The sequence below is a fragment of the Zootermopsis nevadensis genome, unplaced genomic scaffold (genome assembly GCF_977971745.1).
Source record: "Zootermopsis nevadensis isolate Lab colony 2312 unplaced genomic scaffold, Znev_1.0 Znev_ptg000028l, whole genome shotgun sequence".
Taxonomy (NCBI): Eukaryota; Metazoa; Arthropoda; class Insecta; order Blattodea; family Termopsidae; genus Zootermopsis; species Zootermopsis nevadensis.
In genome coordinates this window covers 2,206,289-2,226,166 of record NW_028259160.1, presented here as the reverse complement: position 1 = coordinate 2,226,166, position 19,878 = coordinate 2,206,289, and the positions used below count along the sequence as shown (strand labels likewise).

General features: G+C 38.2%; 1 protein-coding gene across 2 annotated transcripts; it reads right to left on the bottom strand.

Moving 5' to 3' along the window:
- Nucleotides 1-6,021: 6,021 nt before the first annotated feature.
- On the bottom strand, nt 6,022-19,325 carry LOC110829415 (uncharacterized). Of its 2 annotated transcripts, none has more exons than XM_022063111.2 (5): nt 19,163-19,325; nt 14,112-14,181; nt 12,700-12,942; nt 10,821-11,051; nt 6,022-6,407 (listed from the first exon to the last, which is right to left on the bottom strand). In XM_022063111.2, the coding sequence occupies exons 1-5, from the start codon at nt 19,205-19,207 to the stop codon at nt 6,157-6,159; spliced, it is 840 nt and encodes a 279-aa protein (XP_021918803.2). In that variant the 5' UTR covers nt 19,208-19,325; the 3' UTR covers nt 6,022-6,156. The 2 variants fall into 2 exon arrangements, with proteins under 2 accessions (XP_021918803.2, XP_021918802.2); XM_022063110.2 differs by lacking the exon at nt 6,022-6,407 and adding an exon at nt 8,168-8,830.
- Between the last annotated feature and the right edge of the window lie 553 nt (nt 19,326-19,878).

Here is a 19,878-nt window from a genome sequence, read left to right as displayed (position 1 = left end):
TAAAGGCTGTGAAAGATTTAGGGAAGAATCGCCCTCCCAGTTTCGGTGTTCTGTGTGTTTTAACACCTTGAGAAAATAAATAAAGTCTGGGATTACGTGACCGGATTAAGGGTGTTGTTTTTCTATGGACCCTGTCTATGAAATGTTGCCCCTGCTGATAGCCATTTAACAATTTTTTAAGTACAGATTTCCTTCGCTAGGCTTTTTGAGGTGCATTTTCTTTGAAGTATAAAAAAACCGGCCTCCGATGCATAATAATTACCCACTTCTATTCTAAAGATTTTTTATTTTGCAATAACAAGTACTTAAATAACCTCTTTATCGATAATAATTTCAGGTTCGTCTATTCCTTGTACTTTTACAGCCATTTCATTGTATTTCAGAACCTTCCCACGTCCCTGTAACATTTATCAGGATCTCTCTAAATTATTTTCCTCCGCTCATACTCCATATTTGATGTTTAAAACCATAAGGACAGCAGCTATTTATATTTAAAAGTCGCACCGCGTCAGTATTACTGCGATTGACGTTCTGTTTGATTGGCTTTTCAAACGAGAATAGAACCAACGCAGTTAGTTTGTGCTTTTGCCGACAGATGACAGAGACATCACTTGAGAGTTAACGTTAACATAAAAAAATTGACTGACATGGGTTCTGATCCTGCTTTGACAACGTTTGACCTCATTCCTGACCCCTTGTGCTAAAAGCTATTTCCACTGGGCCCCGAACCCTTTCTGCCTCTCCCACTGCCTGCATTACAACGGCTTTGTCACATTGCCTGTGTATAATATCAGTTAGGGACTTAAAAATACGCCGGTGATGATAGGAATGAATAAGGTTATCACATACACACATGCATACGAGGTGCTACCCAAAAGTTCAGGAAATTTGCCCTATAAAAAAAATTGTTTATCATAACTCGTAGTTTCCACCGTCTCCTTCGAAGTAGTCCCCTTGGGCATGGATACAGCGATCCCAGCGTTCTTTCCATGATTCCATGCATCCCTGGAAGTCTTCAAGTGCGAGTGTTTTAAGCACCTCCTGTGATTCTGCCTGGATCTCCTCGATTGTGTCAAAACGACGGCCTTTCAATCGAAATTTCATTTTGGGGAACAGGAAGAAGTCGCAGGGGGCGAGGTCAGGCGAATAGGGTGGGTGGGGAATCACCGTCGTGTTTTTGGAAGCCAAAACTGTGTGGGCGTTCGCGTTGTGGTGGTGGAGAACCCAGTTGTTGTTCTCCCACTTTTCCGGACGTTTGCGCCTAATGCTCTCCCGTAGCCGCTTCAACGTCTACGATCTGCAACCACAGCCTCTCGCACTTTCGCGATGTTTTCCGGTGTTGTGCTTGTCGATGGTCGTCCTGAACGCTCATCGTCGTCGACAGGCGTTCGTCCATCCTTAAAGCGTTTGTACCACAAAGAAGTTTTACTTTGACTCATAGCATTCTCAGCAAATGCTTCCATAAGCACGCGGTGGGTTTCTACAGCAGATTTTTAAGCTTAAAGCAAAATTTGATGCAGATTCTTTGCTCCTTAAAATCTGCCATTTAAAAAATCGCCGAACCACTACAACACAACGTTACAAAAACGCACGAGACTCAAGAACGCGGCCTCTCGCCTTCACGGCTGTCGGCACACTAATTCACAAAGGTTATTGCTCGCCCCATCTAGCGGCGGCAGGTCATTCCACAACCGGTTCGCGCGTGGAATTGAAATTCCCCGAACTTTTAGGTAGCACCTCGTATATATATATATATATATATATATATATATATATATATATACCTATATTTATTACTACATGTGCACATCCATGCACATTGCGTACATGCATACGTGTGTGCGTGAATCCACGCATATATAATATATTATTTCATTATAGCTAGCAGTAACATCCTGCACTTGTAGTATTCAGGTACTCCGTTCGAATCTGAGCAATGTTATCTGCTGCCTTAAAGGTATTTATCGAAATTCATCTAGCAAAATGAAACAGGCCATGGCAGACTCTTTCAGAATTTTAACGTTTTTATTGTTTATGGTTGTACTTTAATTTCATTCAGTTTTTTATTCAACGTATGAGTTAGTATGACGAAGTATGAGTTTTCTCATTTTCGACTGTTGACCAGAAAAAAAGTTTTTCGAAATTTTAGAAGCCTTTTCTTTTCTGAAAACTAACACCATAGAGCAAAGTCCTCTCTGAGGATCTAATAATACTCAGATTTTAAATAATTCCCTAACTCTTTTGGAACTCAGAAGTTTATAATAACAAATGTCTGGCCCCTATCCTACCATCACACCCCATTTCTACAAAATGTATTCTAATATTATTTTCTCATCTAATTATCAATGTACTTAGTTTTCTCTTTCCTTTAGGTTTTCCGATTGAAGTTTTGTGCGTATTTCTCATCCTCCCATGCGCGCTATGTACCTCCTATTTTGAATAAAGTATTTATTTGTTCAGCTACAGTTTTCTTCCCTTTATAATTCATTTGTAATAGCATGGCAGAGACCTATAATCTTTGTTGTTCATTCAGGGTGAGAGACCACACGAAATGCAAGGTAGAATTACAGCTTTGTATAGAGTTCCTCTAAGCGCTACCTGCCCACTGAACACCAGAACAATTCCTCCTGCCGTCCAGCATGTGCGTAAGGCTGTTTCTGTATGTAGCTTTGAAGAACAACTGTCAGGCCGTAAATCTGCTTACCTACGGTCCACATGATTTCTCCAGAGAATTTTTCGGTCCGGTAGTGTACACTGTTTTCTTCGTCTCTTTGTATTCCATTCCTTTGCCTAAGTCATTTTGCGCCTCGCACCGTCTTCCACCACATTATTTTCGCATAGACACGCCATTTTATTTTTCATGTTGAAAGATAGAATAACTTATCTGTTTCAGAGTTTATTCTGCTGTGATGACTGACTGTAAACAGGGTGTTCTCATAACTTGGGGATTAGATTGAAAATTTAATGTGGCTAAAAAAATTCATGTAAACACGGGTCCACATTCTTTTTTCTATCAGATCCTCAATTTATGTACTCTTGTGTGGAAACACTCTGTATAACGTTTAAAATCTACAGAATGAGAGATTGTTGCAAAAGTACTCAGTAGGAAAGGAGGTTGAAAGAAATGGTCGTCTTATCTCAGATATTGTGAAGAATTACGAAACCCTCATTCATCTGAAACCTTTTGATTACTGATGAGTATCATTCACTTGACCTCAATGTTCTGTTATATTTGTTTTAGTGCAATAGATATTGTATTTCTTGGTGTGATTTCTGGTTTTCACGGAGGGGAATATGACAATTGTCTTCTGGTACATTGCGCCGTGTAGTCTTATCGCCCTTTTGATTAAGGTAGCAAGCATCTCTGAAACGTCGGTAAACTTCTACCAGACTACACGGCGCAACGTCCCAGAAGACAGTAATTTCAACTGTAATTATTCTTTATCTCCTATCTGAAAATCTATCGCCTGAAATTAATAGCTCACCTCCGTATACTGCCATAGATCCAAAGAATACGTCCGTTTGGAGTAGCGCATTAAGGGGACGGATTTACGTTTTAAGCAGACACAAGCAATGAATGATGATGACAATGATGATAATGCATTTATGACACCAAACTCAAGTATGTTGTTAAAATAGTTGCGTCTTCCATTGGAATCATTTCAAAAGATCTTAACAGGTACATAAAACTCTACAGTTATAAAAGAACAACTGCTATTAACTGTAAAATAATCTTCCCCCACAGCCCATAATTTTATAAATGTTTATCAGCCTTTACGATCAATCAAATCTATTTGTAATTGAGAATTACTAAAAATAGTATAATAATATAAATTCTTGTATTTTGTTAAACAAAATATCTATCTAGTCCATACATAACGCATACTAAATATATCTTACTATAATGACAATCTTGGAAGTATAATATTGTCCGGAAGAATGAAAAAGTTAGACACTTCTTTCTTACTGACAGTGTAGGAGGAACCCACTCTTTGGAAAATTCTGGTATCCCACTATAATCACGTTGATTCAAACCAATCGCTGGTAACATGCATATAAATGTAGCACCGTGCTCTTATGTGACAATGAGAGTTTTGATGAGTCGAATTAAAGATATTTCTGTGTCATAAAGTCGGGTATCGATTAGGCAAGACGTACGAAAGAAAACAGTAGCTCGTGTAGATATAAAACTGATAAGGAGACTTTAATTTCTGTGATAATAAACTCTATGTAGGCCAAAACAAAAGGAGTTGAAAATTATATAACCTTACATTGAGATGTCTTACCTCGGCTATGGCCTAGATACGCCCCCTTGCCCCCTAGTGCTTAGATTTACCTCGGGGGACGTATCAACTTGAAAATGAACTCCATACCTAAACCGACCTACTAAAGATTTAACGTAGTGGAAATAGCATGACTCAGGTTTCTGGTGTCGTGTCGGATTACACTTCTGTGAAGGACTATGGGGGGTGGTTTCTGTTCAACTTCGCGAAAGTAATTTAATGAATACCAAGGTTGGTTGCTTGTCAAGATGCTTTTCTTACGCGAATCTTTTTAATTAATAAATACATGTAAGGGACAATTTAGTTTAAAACAGAGCCCTTTATCAGTTCTCGATGCAATTTTGACTATATAAATCCTGTTCTTATCACGAATTAAACCTCGTTTAACCAGCCCGTATCAACTCACGGTCACTACTTTGATATTTAGTCAATTACTCTAGAAGTTTAGCGACGTTTCAATCATCAGGGTTTATCACCCTACTTGATGCAACGACTCAGAAGACCGCCATTGTCAGCCCTTTAGATAGTTGGTAATTATTCCGTTCATTGACAGGCATTAATTACACAACAAATAAACAGTTTATTCGTTAATGTATCAGTAATATAATTATGTAGTTTAAATCCAAGCCAGAATATACTGACGTAAGTAGAAAATAAACTCGGTCCCTCAGACTGTGAGACGATACGAGTCGCCAGACTCATTATAATATTAACAGGAGAAGTTCTGAACATAGATACTAGGAGGCGAACCATCGCTTCATAATCATCTCATGAATGCTAATAGCCGAACCAGAAAACTTCCGTGTTCAGTATCAGGTGACCAATATTTGAAAGTTGTCGTAAGTGGATGCATCTACTCACTCCCACTGTTGTCATCTGGCAGGCCCTATCGAGTTTCGAGTACAAATTTGAAAAGAGGTTTGGCTAACCGAAGCAGCGTTACTCTCTCGAGCAAAGAGATTATCACATTTAATCTTCTCCATGAAGGCGAATGTGAAAATAGCTTTCTTCTGTCATGTTACGCCGCGTAGTCTGGTAGAAGTTTATCGAATTTTCAGAGGACATGATTACAATTCTTACACTTATTTATACATTGTTTTTGTTTATTAAACGACCCTATCAGTAGCTCAAATTTTATAGTGTCAAATGATGAAATCACTGAATAATCAACTGGAAAGGTTATATTGGAAAGTGGTTGTGGTCTATTTAATGTGTTATATCGATATTTTCCTGAAGGTACTGATGAATACGACAAAACCTCAGTCAGAATAGCAGATCTCCGGACAGAGGACTCAACCAGGGATCTCCCGAATACGAAAACGGAGTGCTATTCATTCAGCCACAACATTTATTAAAATTCCTAAAGATGGCTTTAGAACATGGGTGAGAAAGTATGGACTGTGAAAATACTGGCCCGGTTCGTTGTGATATTAAGGTATTGAATCTGTTGACAAAAAGGCACGATAATTTATTTATTTTAATTTTTCACATATTAAGCCATTAGTGCCAGAACCTAGCCTTGTCGAAGTGCAAACTGCTATTGAGAAGTTGAAAAAAGTATAAATCCCCGGGCAATGATCAGATTCCGGCCGAATTAATCAAAGCAGTAGGCGAAACGCTGCGATCCGAGGTACACGAACTTATTTGGTCTAAATGGAATAAGGAACACATACCACAGCTTCGGTGTTATATACATTTCATAGTTTTCCCTGAATTCAATTAATATTGTGACTACGCGAATGTTTGATGCTTAATTTTTATTAATAAACTGAGACGTACATTGATCTATATTCCAGCTCGTGTGTTTCTCCCTATTACTACAACTACACGCACTCAGTACAGCAAGTAAAATTATTATTTTATGTTAAATTTATTATACATCATCTGTATTTAAGCCATCGCCTGTTACCTTTTTCTTCTTACGCCTCATCCTTTGCTTCTGTGATTTCCTATTATTTCTCCTCCTCCTCGTGTATCTCCCGTAATCATAATCATCATCTCCTCCTCCATCATCTCCGTCGTAATCCCCACCCCCTCCTCCCCCCTGTGGTGGAGAAAACCTGAACCAGTAGCATCCTGCTTGCTTCCTCGGCAGTCCTGCAAAACGTCTTCCTCCGCCGAAACCTTAAAAAAAAATCATAAAATTAGCACAAAATTAAGTGTCTAGAAACTTTTCGGACCTAAGACTTGATTTTTACCACGTAAAAGTTAATTTAATTTAATTCATTTCAGTGCCCGTGTTACGAATGAGTCTAAAACATTTTTGGGCATATCTCTAAGTAGGGGAGAAAAAAATGTTACGGGCAAATGTTTTAAGTATCAAAATGTTGCCAATGTCTCACACTAATATGGTATGTCCACTTCGTAGTAAGAACACTGTCCACGTGAGTGTACCATCAAGAACGCTGTCTCCTGATAATGCCACGAAACATTCGCCTTGCATTATCTAAACTTACCTTTCCTTTATATCTTACAAATTGCGCATATGTTCGTCTCTTTTTTCAATGTTGTGGTAACTTCAGTACTAATTTAATTGAAGTGAGCGAACACCGAGGTACAAGTTTGACACGCAGTACGAGATTTGTCGTATATCTTGTGATAATCAGATATTTTCTTGCATCCGTGTTACCGCATCAAAGAACATAGATAAACAGTCTAGAGTAGAAGTCATGAAATTTCATGCTTCAAGGTCACGGAAGGATATCGCACGAGTCTTAAGTTTACAGTACAGCTTTGCTACTCAGCGATTTCTGAACTGTGTTTACTCGCCTGTGCTCCGTTCTTCGTGTTAAAATGTCGCACTGTTTCGCTTTGACTTTGAAGCGTACAATTTAGTGACGGTTGCTGGAACTGGTTCTGTGACGGTAACGTTGTACTGTGATAGCTACGCCGACCTGAGTTCGTGTTCACGTGAACTTCTTTCTTTGCTCTGATCTCTTATATACGCATCACATTTTATTATAAACTTCTAAATAAGCATACGATAGTTATATTATGCAAAAAAGCAGAACTACATTTATACCGAAAACTTTCAAACAAAAATTTCTCATTACTTCATTTAGTGATGAATATAATTATTACATTAGTATTAATATATAGCTTATGAATATATAAGGAGTATATTTTAATATTGTTTACCCGGGGTAGCTTAATTAAACTAATAAACTCTCTGGCACAGAACCCTAAAGTTTAACACCGTTAATACAAAAGCCCGCTAAGAGAGACAGCCCTGAGCCAGTTCCATTCAACTCCAATTGTCACAACCTACTTTCCTAAGATCTGTCTTAATGTTATCCTACTCGGTAGGTCTAGCTGTTAGAACGCTGGCCTTGTAATCCTGGGGTCTCGGGTTCGATTCCCGGTGGTGCCCGAATTTATAACTTGTGTTGGGCAAGGCCGTGGTCTAGGCAACACGGAGTTTTCCTCCGTGGCATCCCAACAATTACTCCATTCACACACAGAAGAAGGCAATGGCAAACCACTTCTGGATCATCTGCCAAGAACGTATATGAACAGGTCCCAGTCCGAGAAAAGGATGGAAGGATCCTGTTCATATGGACCTGTCGTCAGACAGAACACTAAATAATAATAAATAACTCGGTGGTTATCGAAATTTTCCAACATTTCCCCACCAAAATTCTTTTGGCGTTTCTTATCTCCTTCATTTAATGTTAAAATTGGCACGACAATTTAGATTATAATATCTAAAATCTAATAAGTTTAAATATTTGTATAATTTCTTCAATTAACGATTGGTGCACTTAATAACTGCTGTTTTAGACGTGTTCGTTGACTGAATTTGTTAGTAAAATTCAATATTCGGAAATAATATTTTTCAGAATTGTCGACATCTGTGGCAAAATTAGACAAGATCGTAAACAAAATAATACAAAAGTTCTAAATATTTATTGGAAAAAGAAAATATTGTTACAGAAAAAATGATTAATCTACTTGAGTAGAAATGATAATGACAGGCTGTCAGAACTTACGCTTCCCTACAAACCGAATATACTGAAAGGTCTGACAAGTCTTGCGCCAATAAATGGTAGACGAGGGAAACGGACACTAATGTGGCATGTTCTAATTCTTTGCAGAACATACGTCGTGCTAATGATGAAGCTATGAAGACAAAAGAATAACGCCTACTTCGGAACCAACGGTGAGTACAATGAAGCAATATGGTAACTATGCATCAAGTACTGAGGGTGTGGTGTATGATTTGTCATTTTTTTTCATCTTCTTTTGTTTACGTCTCTTTACTTGTTTCTGCGATTTTCGCGAATTTCGTTTCTTTTTTCGCCGCAATCTGCCATCTTCCTCTTCACCGCCTTCATCATCTCCTTCACCATCCCCACCCCCATCATCACCACCATCGTCTCCGCCTCCATCATCTCCGCCTCCATCATCTCCGCCTCCACCGTCTCCACCTCCACCGTCTCCACCGCCACCTCCTCCACCGCCTCCACCGCCACCACCGCCACCTCTTCTTCGCGGCCGCACCCACCAGAAGCACCCTGCATTTCCCCCCGGATGACGCCTTCCAGGACCTTCACAACACAAGGCGATTTGTAAGAGATTTCTTAAATGAAATAGAAACCTAACCAAATTTAGTGAGTTATCTCTTTTTCACGGCGTCGGGCATGAATATGGCTGTCTTCAGGGTTGTTACTCCGTGTAGCCTGGTAGAAGCTTACCGACGTTTCAGAGGTGATTTTGTCTTTATCATCGATCGCCCTGATGATTGTGGCAGTAAACACCTAGGAGACGTCAGTAAACCTCTTCTACACTAAACACGGCGTAACACCCCAGAAGACAGCCATCTTCATAACCTTATGTTTTCCCCACTACCCGTTTTCAGATTTACTTAAACCACTTGCGGACGGACGTGAGCCGGGATAGCTCAGTCAGTATAGTGACTAGCTACGGGCTGGACGGCCGGGGTTCGATCCCCGACGGGGGCAGAGGATTTTTCCTCTAGCCTCTGCGTCCAGACCGGCTCTGGGGCCCACCCAGCCTCCTCTACAATGGGTACCGGGGTCCTTTCCCGGGGGTAAAGCCGGCCGGGGCGTGATGCTGACCACTCACTCCCATCTAGTGCCGGGGTCAAGGAAGAGAGGAGCTATACCTCCTCTCACCCCAAACGCCTACATGGCGTATAGTGGGACAAACTTTACTTTACATGCGGACGGACGCTACCTACAGGCCGGAGAGTGCAGAGGTTAAGAATAAAAGGAGGTTTGCCTCCATTCCCTCCCCTTATTCATGGCGCTGTGCTGAGTATCAGGCTATCAGCACCGAACTTAACAGATGGTGGTAGAAGGTGTGATTCACATTCACATTTGAATCTCGACTGGATTTCTTCACGGATGTTTTCCTCAGGCCTCATAGATAAGTGCATCTATTGTCCACGAGCGATTTCTATTATGTGAATAATGATTTATATTCGTCGTGTGTTACATTTCGACTCTACAGGTGCAGAGCATTTACATAAACCACGAAATAAATAAATAAATGCAATATGGAAATGTTAAGAATTATTTTTTAAACTGAATTGGCAGAATAATCCACTCATATATTCTGTGTTATTTTATTAATTTGAAGTATAAAATGGTCACTATAGAATAATGGGGTTGAATTTTTCACAGTTCAGTAAATAAATCTGTATACAATACTTGTAAACAGAGGTACAGGAAATTAATTTTAAGTTCGGGGTGAAAATTATTTAGGATATATATATATATAATAGATATTAAATTATTTAAGAAGTTGTGATTTAGATACTTGGGGAATAAATTAGTGTCACACGATGAAAGTAAGAGAAAAATAGATTAAAGAAACATTTTCTCATTGTTCAGTTCTTATAAATTGTATCGTCTGTTGTCGGGACAGACAACCAAAAAGTTGAAGGATCTGTTTGAACCTGGACGTGTTTAAGTAAATGATAAGAACATCTTGATTTCTGTGCTTAGGGATTACGGTGACGTTGGTACGAAACTTTTATGAAACAAGATACGTATAAGGAATTTTGGTGGGGAAACCTGTAAGCGTTTTAGACTAATATAAAGATAATATTAAATGGATCATAACTAAAACATATAGTACGAAAGCTAGAGTAACTTTGAGCGGAACTGGCTCTTAATAACATTCAGTAGAATATTTATTTTTATCGTGTTGAATATTAGGTCTGTACCAGAGAGTCGGTAGTTCGGTGGCTTGGGACCACTTGGCTTGATAGGGTGGAATTGGAACAAACTGGGTTGAAATGATCTAGTTTGGTTCAAATGTGTTCTGCTCGATTTGGTTGTGTGAAATCGTACTGGATTGGTTTTATAGTATCGTGTGTTGTGTTGGTTGGAAATGGTTTGACGTAAATGATTTTAGTTCGAACGAACTTAGTTGTGCTTCGTTGCATTGGTCTAAGGTAGGGACGGATTGATTCGGTTTATTTGGAAAATATTGGGTTGCATTCAGTTTACCCTCGTGACCTACCACTAATTCACCTGTATTAACCATTAAGTATGCATTGAGAAACTGTACCTTGCTTCGGAATCATTCCGTTTCGTCTTTGTTTCTGCGATGACAGATTATCCTCTTCATCATCATCATCATCATCATCATCATCATCATCGTCTTCCCCTTGATCATCTTCCTTGTTATCATCTTTTTTCTTAGCACTTTTGCCACCTTTAACCTGACTTTTATTTACATTTTCTCTTTTTCGCCTCGACTTCAGAAAATCGATTGTAGGAAACAGCCTTCCTACCTCTCCTGCAAAGCAAGCAAATCGATTTTCATCAAAATATTTACGTCTAGGCAACACGGAGTTTTCCTCCGGGGGCTTCCCCGGTTTCTCCGTGGCATCCCAACAATTACTCCATTCACACACAGAAGAAGGCAATGGCAAACCACTTCTGGATCATCTGCCAAGAACGTATATGAACAGGTCCCAGTCCGAGAAAAGGATGGAAGGATCCTGTTCATATGGACCTGTCGTCAGACAGAACACTAAATAATAATAAGATGAGGTGGTCTAGCGGTTAGAACGCTGGCCTTGTAATCCTGGGGTCTCGGGTTCGATTCCCGGCGGTGCCCGAATTTATAACTTGTGTTGGGCAAGGCCGTGGTCTAGGCAACACGGAGTTTTCCTCCGTGGCATCCCAACAATTACTCCATTCACACACAGAAGAAGGCAATGGCAAACCACTTCTGGATCATCTGCCAAGAACGTATATGAACAGGTCCCAGTCCGAGAAAAGGATGGAAGGATCCTGTTCATATGGACCTGTCGTCAGACAGAACACTACAAATAAAAAACAAATCATTCAGTAACACAGCAAACCTTCCTCCAGTACTGATTTGTCATACGCGGTTTTTGATTATACGCGTAAAAATAAATGCGTGCAATTATTTGCCGAATGCAGAAAATTCTGTTATACGCGGTCTGTTCCAAATACGATGCAGTAACATACGGAAAATACCCCTGCTCTTTTGATTTTGTTTAATTCAAAGTCTGGAACAGTGTTTAGTTAAACTGTTATCCCGATTTCTTCCTCCCACGCCTTCGTCTCTCAAACCGCATCTAATCCGCGGTTACAGTATCTCTCGCTTGCGCTGTTACCGTGTTAATTTGATTCGTTTTGTTTTCCTCGTATTTTATCGTCTATGACACTTTCCTTCGACAGCATTTTGGAATCAAAAACGCAAATATAAAGGTGATAATGAAGCAAAGAAAAGTTGTTAGATTATATGATGTCTTTATTTATTTGAAAATGGCTGTCTTCTGGGTTGTTGCGCTGTGTAGTCTGGTAGAATTTATACCTATCATGCAGCAAAGACCTCTGAAACGTCGGTAAATTTCTACCAGACTACACGTCGCAACAACCCAGAAGACAGCCATCTTCAGACTCATCGCCCTGATGATGGAGGCAGTATGACCTCTGAAACGTTGGTTAACATCGACCAGACTACACAGCGCAACAACCCAGAAGACAGAAATCTTCATACTCACAGCCGTGAAAACCTCAAATCTTTATTTATTTACTTGGCTTTCCACAGACGCGTTCCCCTATCCCCATTAATCTTATAAAATATTCAGTTCGTCCAACACGGCTTCACCAAAAGCGCCGCTTTCGAGGAATGTATTCCCGGCGTCGGACGAAGGTTTGCTCTGTTACAAGTATTGAAGTGTTTTTTATTGAAATTGTCTGCAAATGTATTTATAAACAAAAGAAGTGGAAGTTTAACAAAGTTTTAGATGTTCTTGCTGCTTAAATCAAGAAAGCAAGTACTTCTGAAACGTCGTTCAAATTTTGCTTGACTACAAGGAGCAACATCCCAGAAGACTGTCGTCTTAATTATCAATTTGAGTTCCATTTGGGTATTTCAACATTTACCTCATTGTTTCTGTCTGAAATACCTGAGTCTCCTGCCTGTCTTCTCAAATGAGCTATTCCTTGAGATGTGACGTAGACCGATCGACTTCTCCCTTGTGACGGCCAAATTTTTTTCCATGATTTTTGCCCCACATCCAAACTCGATCTTAGTGATGCTTTTCCTTCATTGTAATTTCCAGTCTCGGAAACTTCCAGTCCACGCTCTTCTGTAGGCGAATTTCTTATTCCTCCAAATCCGCTTCCAAGTGGCACTACTTTGCCTGTCCCTGAGGTTAAGTCAGGAAAAAATTCAGGCAGTGATAAAATTTTGAACATAATGGAATTGGTTAACAGTTTTGTATGTAGGCCTAGTCTTATAACCCTCTCCTACTTGTAGTTTTTCATGCAAAAGTTCATTTCACGTACAAAAAACCTAGTGTAATTAAAGTTGTTTGTATGTAAATTGACTTTAAATATATATGTATACCCATATATTAATTTATAATTGCTTTAAACCTCTTCATTTGATTGAGATTTTTAATGAAAAGTAGGCTTTTAATTTCTTGTTAATCTGCATCACTTTTATATGAAATTCGAAGTCGTTGGAAGAAAATGCATAATAAGAAAATTTGTTATAAGTAACGTTATATTCTCCTACACCCAAATGTCAGACCTGGTTCTTAAATAGAGTGCTTACAAAATCATTTTAGCATTTTTCAAAATAGTCCACATCCTTCTGCGAACCAATAAAAAACTACCTTAAATTTTGAGAAATATTTTACAATCAAATTATAACAAGAATAGAAATTACTCGACTACGGCAATATATATTTTCCTCAGTCACTCCGCGGTTAAAGAAGCCGAAACGTGAAGCTTACCATCTATAGTCAATAAGCATGACGCGTGTCGCATTAACTTAATGCGTGGTACTTATTCTCTACACAGTTCCCTTTCATTCTAACAAAATTCCTGAATAATGGCATTCAAATAGGTCACTGATATCCACACCTGACTTTAATTCACTGTTCATAGTCACAACTACAAAGCGTTATTCGTTACTGCATAACCTCAGAAGCTGATAGAGTGTCATAACATAACCTGCACTATCACATCAATAAATTAGCTATGTTTTGGTCCAATTTATATTGTTTGCAGTCTCTTCAGACTTCAATATGAACAAATAAATCAGGAATTTGGGGTGACCTTCAACGGCATAACGCTCATATATTCCGACAAACACGAGAGAGATCATGTCATTGTTTGTCCAAAAAATATAATTATGTGGTCGTTAGTTTTTTTCTTACAACATAACCATTCGCCTACCAAATTTCTTGAAAATCGATATCTCTGAAATGGGAAAGAACATGATTTATACGCAGACGGCATCTCATCTCATAAAAATGTTTTTTCTCTTTAGGAAGAAAAGTGAGTTAATTTCGGCCCAACTCTTTGTTACCTTCTAAAGATCTGCCCAATGGTGATTTCTTATTTCCGTCCTCAGTAGACAATCCTTGGACACAAAATACCTGTAACAAGTGACAAAATACAAAAGAGTTTAGAGGCTGTAACGCTGTGGGATTTATTCGGGATGTACAAAAATCAACTCTCGGATAAGTTACCAGTCTTTCGTGGTCTTTCCAACTATCTCCATGATAACATCCAAGTCCTTAAACTATTCATCATTCATCTCTTTCGACGCTTTCTAACATCTGCAGTTGAAACAGCACTGATTAAAAATCTAACAGTGTTTCTTTAGGTCTCAGACATTCTTTCTACCTCCCTTTGTGTTGACCAAGTGGGGGCTATTGGGTGGTGGAACAGACTAATGGGTCCAGTTATGAAATTTATTATGTTTATGGTAACGTCGATCTGAAAACGTCTCATTTTGGAAACTGGGATCTGGTATAGAATGAAACTGATCCAATTTTTCTTAACGTTATATTATCAACTGAAGAAATATGTTGTGTAATAGCGTCTTTAAAAAAGTCACGTCGAATTTCATCCTCATTATTGACAAAAAATATAAGTTTATGAAACGGATAAAACGTATTTTTCGAAGGCATTCATTAATATTTTGCAGGTTATTGCGGACAGAAAACTGTTACTGCATATTCATATCCATATATTGCACTACAGTATTAAATTATTTTTTTAATAATTTTTGAAATATTAATAACACAAAAAAGTTTAAATAAAAGTTTTATATCTTAATGCCATACGACAACTGTGTTATTCATTCTGCAGGTGAAAGTTTTCATGTGCTCCAAAATTGTTATTATATATATATAATCTTAAGGTTCATCACATTTATCACTAAATTACTGTACCGAGGGAGGCTATTAAATTTTTGTTAACTCGCTACCATTTTTATTTAATAATAATTTCACCTGTCGTTTCATACGGATATGAAATTCAGGATGTGAGGATGCATTGAACAAAATACTGACGAGATTGTTTGATATGAGAGTAAGTAACGGGAGGATGGATAAAACTGCATAATGAGGAGTTTTAAAATTTGCAGAGACTGATCTTCACCGAATAATATCAGTATGATTAAATCAAAAAAGAGCAAATTAAAAACTTCTACTTAAAGGTTTGGGCTACCTTTTATTAAATGCAAAGCCAACTTGATTATCTTCCTCGGAACATGTTATCACGCAAAACATTTGTACTTTTGAGAATTTTCGTAAAAATAATATAGTGCCCTGTGAGGCTGTTGATTGCCCGGAAATGTACGTACTTATCTCGATGAAGCTGCCGTAACCTACTTAAAGCCATACTCTAGACATTGGCATGGAGAGGGCGAAGACAAATGCCGACCGTGGAAGTCACGTACTGCTACATCGGGAAGTCCTGGGTTCATATCTCGGCCCGTAAGTTTTTTTCACTGACGTTTTCTGAAGTTTCTCTCAACCATCCAGGAAAATGCCCCGAAAATAACTTGAATTGGCAATAACTATTGCTTTCTTCCAGACACTTTTCAGTCTTTTATTCATTGGTTATTTGACGCTAAATAACTAAGCTGTTAAAGACGTAGTTAAATGAACACGACAAACAAAGAAAATAAGGTACTAACTAACCAACTAGATGGCTTACCGAACCCGAAGGTTCATCACCGAATTAACCAACGCCCTCCACCGGACCCTGTCCTGGGCAAAATAAGGTACTATGAGGTTCGAAATGGGTACTTCCCAAATTCAAGTTGGGTCGACGGATCGAGGTATTCTCTTAGAGGTAAAGTGCTAAGAGTTTGTGGAAGGCCCTCAGGTTCGCGCACACAGCTGCAACGTCCAACGTATGATCACAACGCATTTTCGACTTCTGCGCACGCAACGTCGTGTTATTTCCTTAAAGCGTTATTTCCGGTCATAAGCAGATAGATGTCATTCATTGCCTTCACATTATTAATTCAACAAAGCAGTGTAATTTGTCATCTTCTGTCATTAAGGTCAAAGTGTGTAAATTATTGATGGGTTCTTTGACATATATTCCGTTCTGTGAGAGAAGCAGAACTTGTAATGTGCCCACGAGGGACTTAAGACTGAAAATGCGCGATTCGTAATATACAGACCGCTCATCTAAAGTGGAATTCAAACAAGAAGACAGATGACTGTCAGTTGCGCTGTGACGTGGTGGGAGTTAAACTAAGCGGTGTCATCCACTGATGCTTCAAGGTTTGGTCTGACTAACCTGGCAATGCAGTGACGTAACGTCTGTCTTACATGGGTCATCTACTGTACCTAACAAGTGGGTATCAATCCTGTATCGTATTCGGGAGGTACCAGGTTCAGATCTCGGCCCGGATACTGGTTATCCTTACTGAAGGTTTTCGTGCTTTTCCTCAAAACCTCCAAGAAAATTCGGGATGGTGCTTTGAACTAGGCTACGACAGCTTCCTTCCACATTTTCTTCTAATTAATTGTTCACTGTCATCATTTTTGTCGAGACTCTATAGTCGTTAAATAATCTTTATATAAATACGCCTGTCAAAGTCGTCAGGTGTGATCAAGGTACACTTGCGCTTAACTAATCAATCAAGCAGAGACGTGAGGGTCGCTTACGGAGAATATAAATGACGATTTTGGTGACAAGCAAATTGGCATAGATCATTAAGCATTACAGTTTTTTGTACAAATAAATCGATGAACAATAATTCTGAACAGCCTGTGTCGGCAGTAGCTGTGGAACACAAATCAAATGTTCTGTTACCATCGACAAGCGTGAGTAATGTTGCCATTGTCATCATAGTCCAATTGTCTCACCAAAACGTAATTAACATTCCAGTTATTTCATGAAAACAAAAACAACAAAATTATCTGCCCATTCGATATCCCTCGGTATAAATCCAATTCATTATCTCCGACTCGCTCGAAATGAATTATTTCTTGTGTTTCTGTGTCATTTATTTTCTGTTTTTGTTTGCTGTTGGAATGGGTCACTTGTACGACGTTTGAATTGTAACTCAACATGAAGACGACGTGCGTGCGTACACGCATACACACACATATGCCATATGCATGCGCACGGAATAATAGTAATATATGTCTTAAATATTTTATTATTTCTGTACCATTATTAAAAGTAAAGTAAATTTATGAACAACTGATGTGACGTAGACATGATCATATTCAGCCGTTGAGCACAAACCACCAAGAGAAGGGAAAACTGATTTTAATACTGGGGAGTGTTACGAAGAATTATAAAAGCATTTCAGTTTTAATTTAGGGCTGACAATTTTAACAACCACTTTACTTAATAGTACAAATAATCATTTGAAGTTATCTCAAATACCTGAGAGAAACTTTTATAAAAAATTTATTTTAGTTTGGTTAGATAAACATTTATTACAGTATTAATTAATTAAAATTTTTCTTAATCAAAGATGACGTAATGCATAATTCAGTTTAATTTTCGTTTTCCATTTGGCTACAGCTTTTGTTACTCGGTTTGTTCGTGTCTGATTCTGGGACAAGACACACAGGGAATTTTAAAAGACGCATACAAATTTTTGGTGAAAGAACGTTTCTGTCAGAGACCATTTATAAGACATAGACTATGTTAGAAGAAAAAAACGGATCTAATTGATAGGGTGTGAATGCTGGATTTTGTGAACCTGGTGATTAACGTTGTGTTTGTTAAAAACTCTGCCCCTTCAACCCTCTGAATTTTTCCTGTCACGTTGGAGTAGCTGTAATTAGAATTTCTTTACTTGTATTAGAAAACAGTGTTTGATGCTGTAGACTGGATTTGTCTAGCTCAGGGCAGGGACCGATGGCGTGCTTTTGTGGAAACGGTAATGAACCATCCGATTTCATAAAAGCCAGGGAATTTTTTGGTTCGCTGAGCTGCTAGCTTTTCAACAATTCTGCGTTGTGCTGCTCAAATTTATGTATGGTATAAATTATCCTATATAAAACGTTTCATAATTGAATCTGTAATTTATTGTTAAATATATACCTATAAAAGATAAATAGGATAAATAAAATAATCAAACTTGTCATTTATAATCCCCTCATATATTCTAGGCTGTATAAATTACGTCATTAAATTAAGTATGAGACAAAGTAAGAAGCAAAGGATATAGGATTTGAGACTTTCGCGGCGAGTACAATCAATAAAATCTTCTCGGGCAATCAGCCGCTTTAACTGGTTTATTTAAGCAAAGGAGTTCGACGTTCACATTAAAATTCTTCCTTGGTAAAGATAAAAACAGTTTGTTAACCCGAATCTTTGATACCTACCTGCAAATCCACACAAACCAGGTCACCATCACAGTCATATTTCACTTTTATTTGTTCTGTTAATTTTATATAATTGTTTTTTCTATGTCAAATTGCTCAGAAGCTCAAAGTAGCTCAGCTCATTAAGAAATTCCCTCGTCTTTGCGTCTTTTTTTTTTCTAGTTATCGGTCCTTAGGATTGGTTGTCAGCCCCATTACGGGACTTTTTCTTCAGAAAGTACCATGGTGGTTTCGCCTTGCCTTCCGTGGCCAGTCTTTACCTACCAGACTGGAAGAGGAGACGAGGACAAACATCCGTGCCTTGAGTGGGACTCGAACCCACGGTCCCAGCGGCCAGGCATCTTATAAAACATGAAATCCCGCTATTTTACCCAATACTGAGTGAGGTAAATTCGGTGAACAACAACACACCGTATTTATTTAAGATCCATTTTAGTATTATCACCCATTTCGCGCTTAGATTTTACAAAGTGGGGTAATATCTTCCGTTCAGGTTTTCCTTTAAAATATTTATACGCATTTCTCATCTCTGCCACGTGTCACACGCCTCGACCATCTTACAATCCTTAATTTGATTACTCTAGTAATTTTTGGATAAAAATCCAAATTTTGAAGCACCTCGATTTTAAATTTTTCGAAAACTTTCTATTACGCCCTACTTCTTAAGTACAAATACTATCCTCATCACCCTGTTCACAGACACCCTCAAACTTTGTTCTTATTTCACAGCTTTACATAGATTAATTATTTTGTTAATATCACATACCGACACAATTAATATGAAGGCTGTCGATTTTTCACACATCTTCATTTAATCACACACGAAAAATCTTTAAAATACCATTAAATTTACGTTGCTCCAGTCGTCACAGTTCTGTCGAACACATTTTAAAACAAGTCTTCTCTCCGTTACATTGATCAGTAGGTTCCATGTGTTGTTTCTTTATATACATAATCCTTTAATAGAACATGAGTGACATTAGTCACAGCGTGTAATATGCAGGCTTCATTACAGCACCGCTTCATATTATGTATTCGTGGCATGAAATATATAAAACGAATACATAATGTTTTTACCGTATAGTCTGAATGTTTAATCTCTGAAACCACTTAAAGGATTCAGATAAATTTCCTTCCAGGTCTCTTAAGTTGTCGAACGTACTTAGTTTTTATTTGTGTAATTAATATATAGATTTTGTATAAGCGTTGATTCAGTATGTTTAGAGTAATTAAAACGTACGTAAGCCACTTTCTGACATAACATTTACGGATTGTTACCAGATCATTATCATTCACAGACTCAGATGTCAATAGATGAGAACAACAATGGAATATCCGGAGTAATACTGGCCTTCAAAGTTTCAATGTTACTTTAATACGCGTTTTGGTCATATTATATTAACCTTAATATAAAATTGTATTATATTTTATGAAGGTAAAATCTCCCTTTACAAAATTCAGATAACTATCACACGTAAAACA

Excerpts from the sequence above, each read along its gene's own strand:
- LOC110829415 (XM_022063110.2), bottom strand. The coding sequence starts at position 19,207 with ATGAAGATGTGTGAAAAATCGACAGCCTTCATATTAATTGTGTCG. Across the intron at positions 14,182-19,162 it reads CCTTCATATTAATTGTGTCG|GTATTTTGTGTCCAAGGATT; the intron begins GTATGTGATATT and ends CACTTGTTACAG. Across the intron at positions 11,052-12,699 it reads AAGACAGGCAGGAGACTCAG|GAGAGGTAGGAAGGCTGTTT; the intron begins GTATTTCAGACA and ends CTTGCTTTGCAG.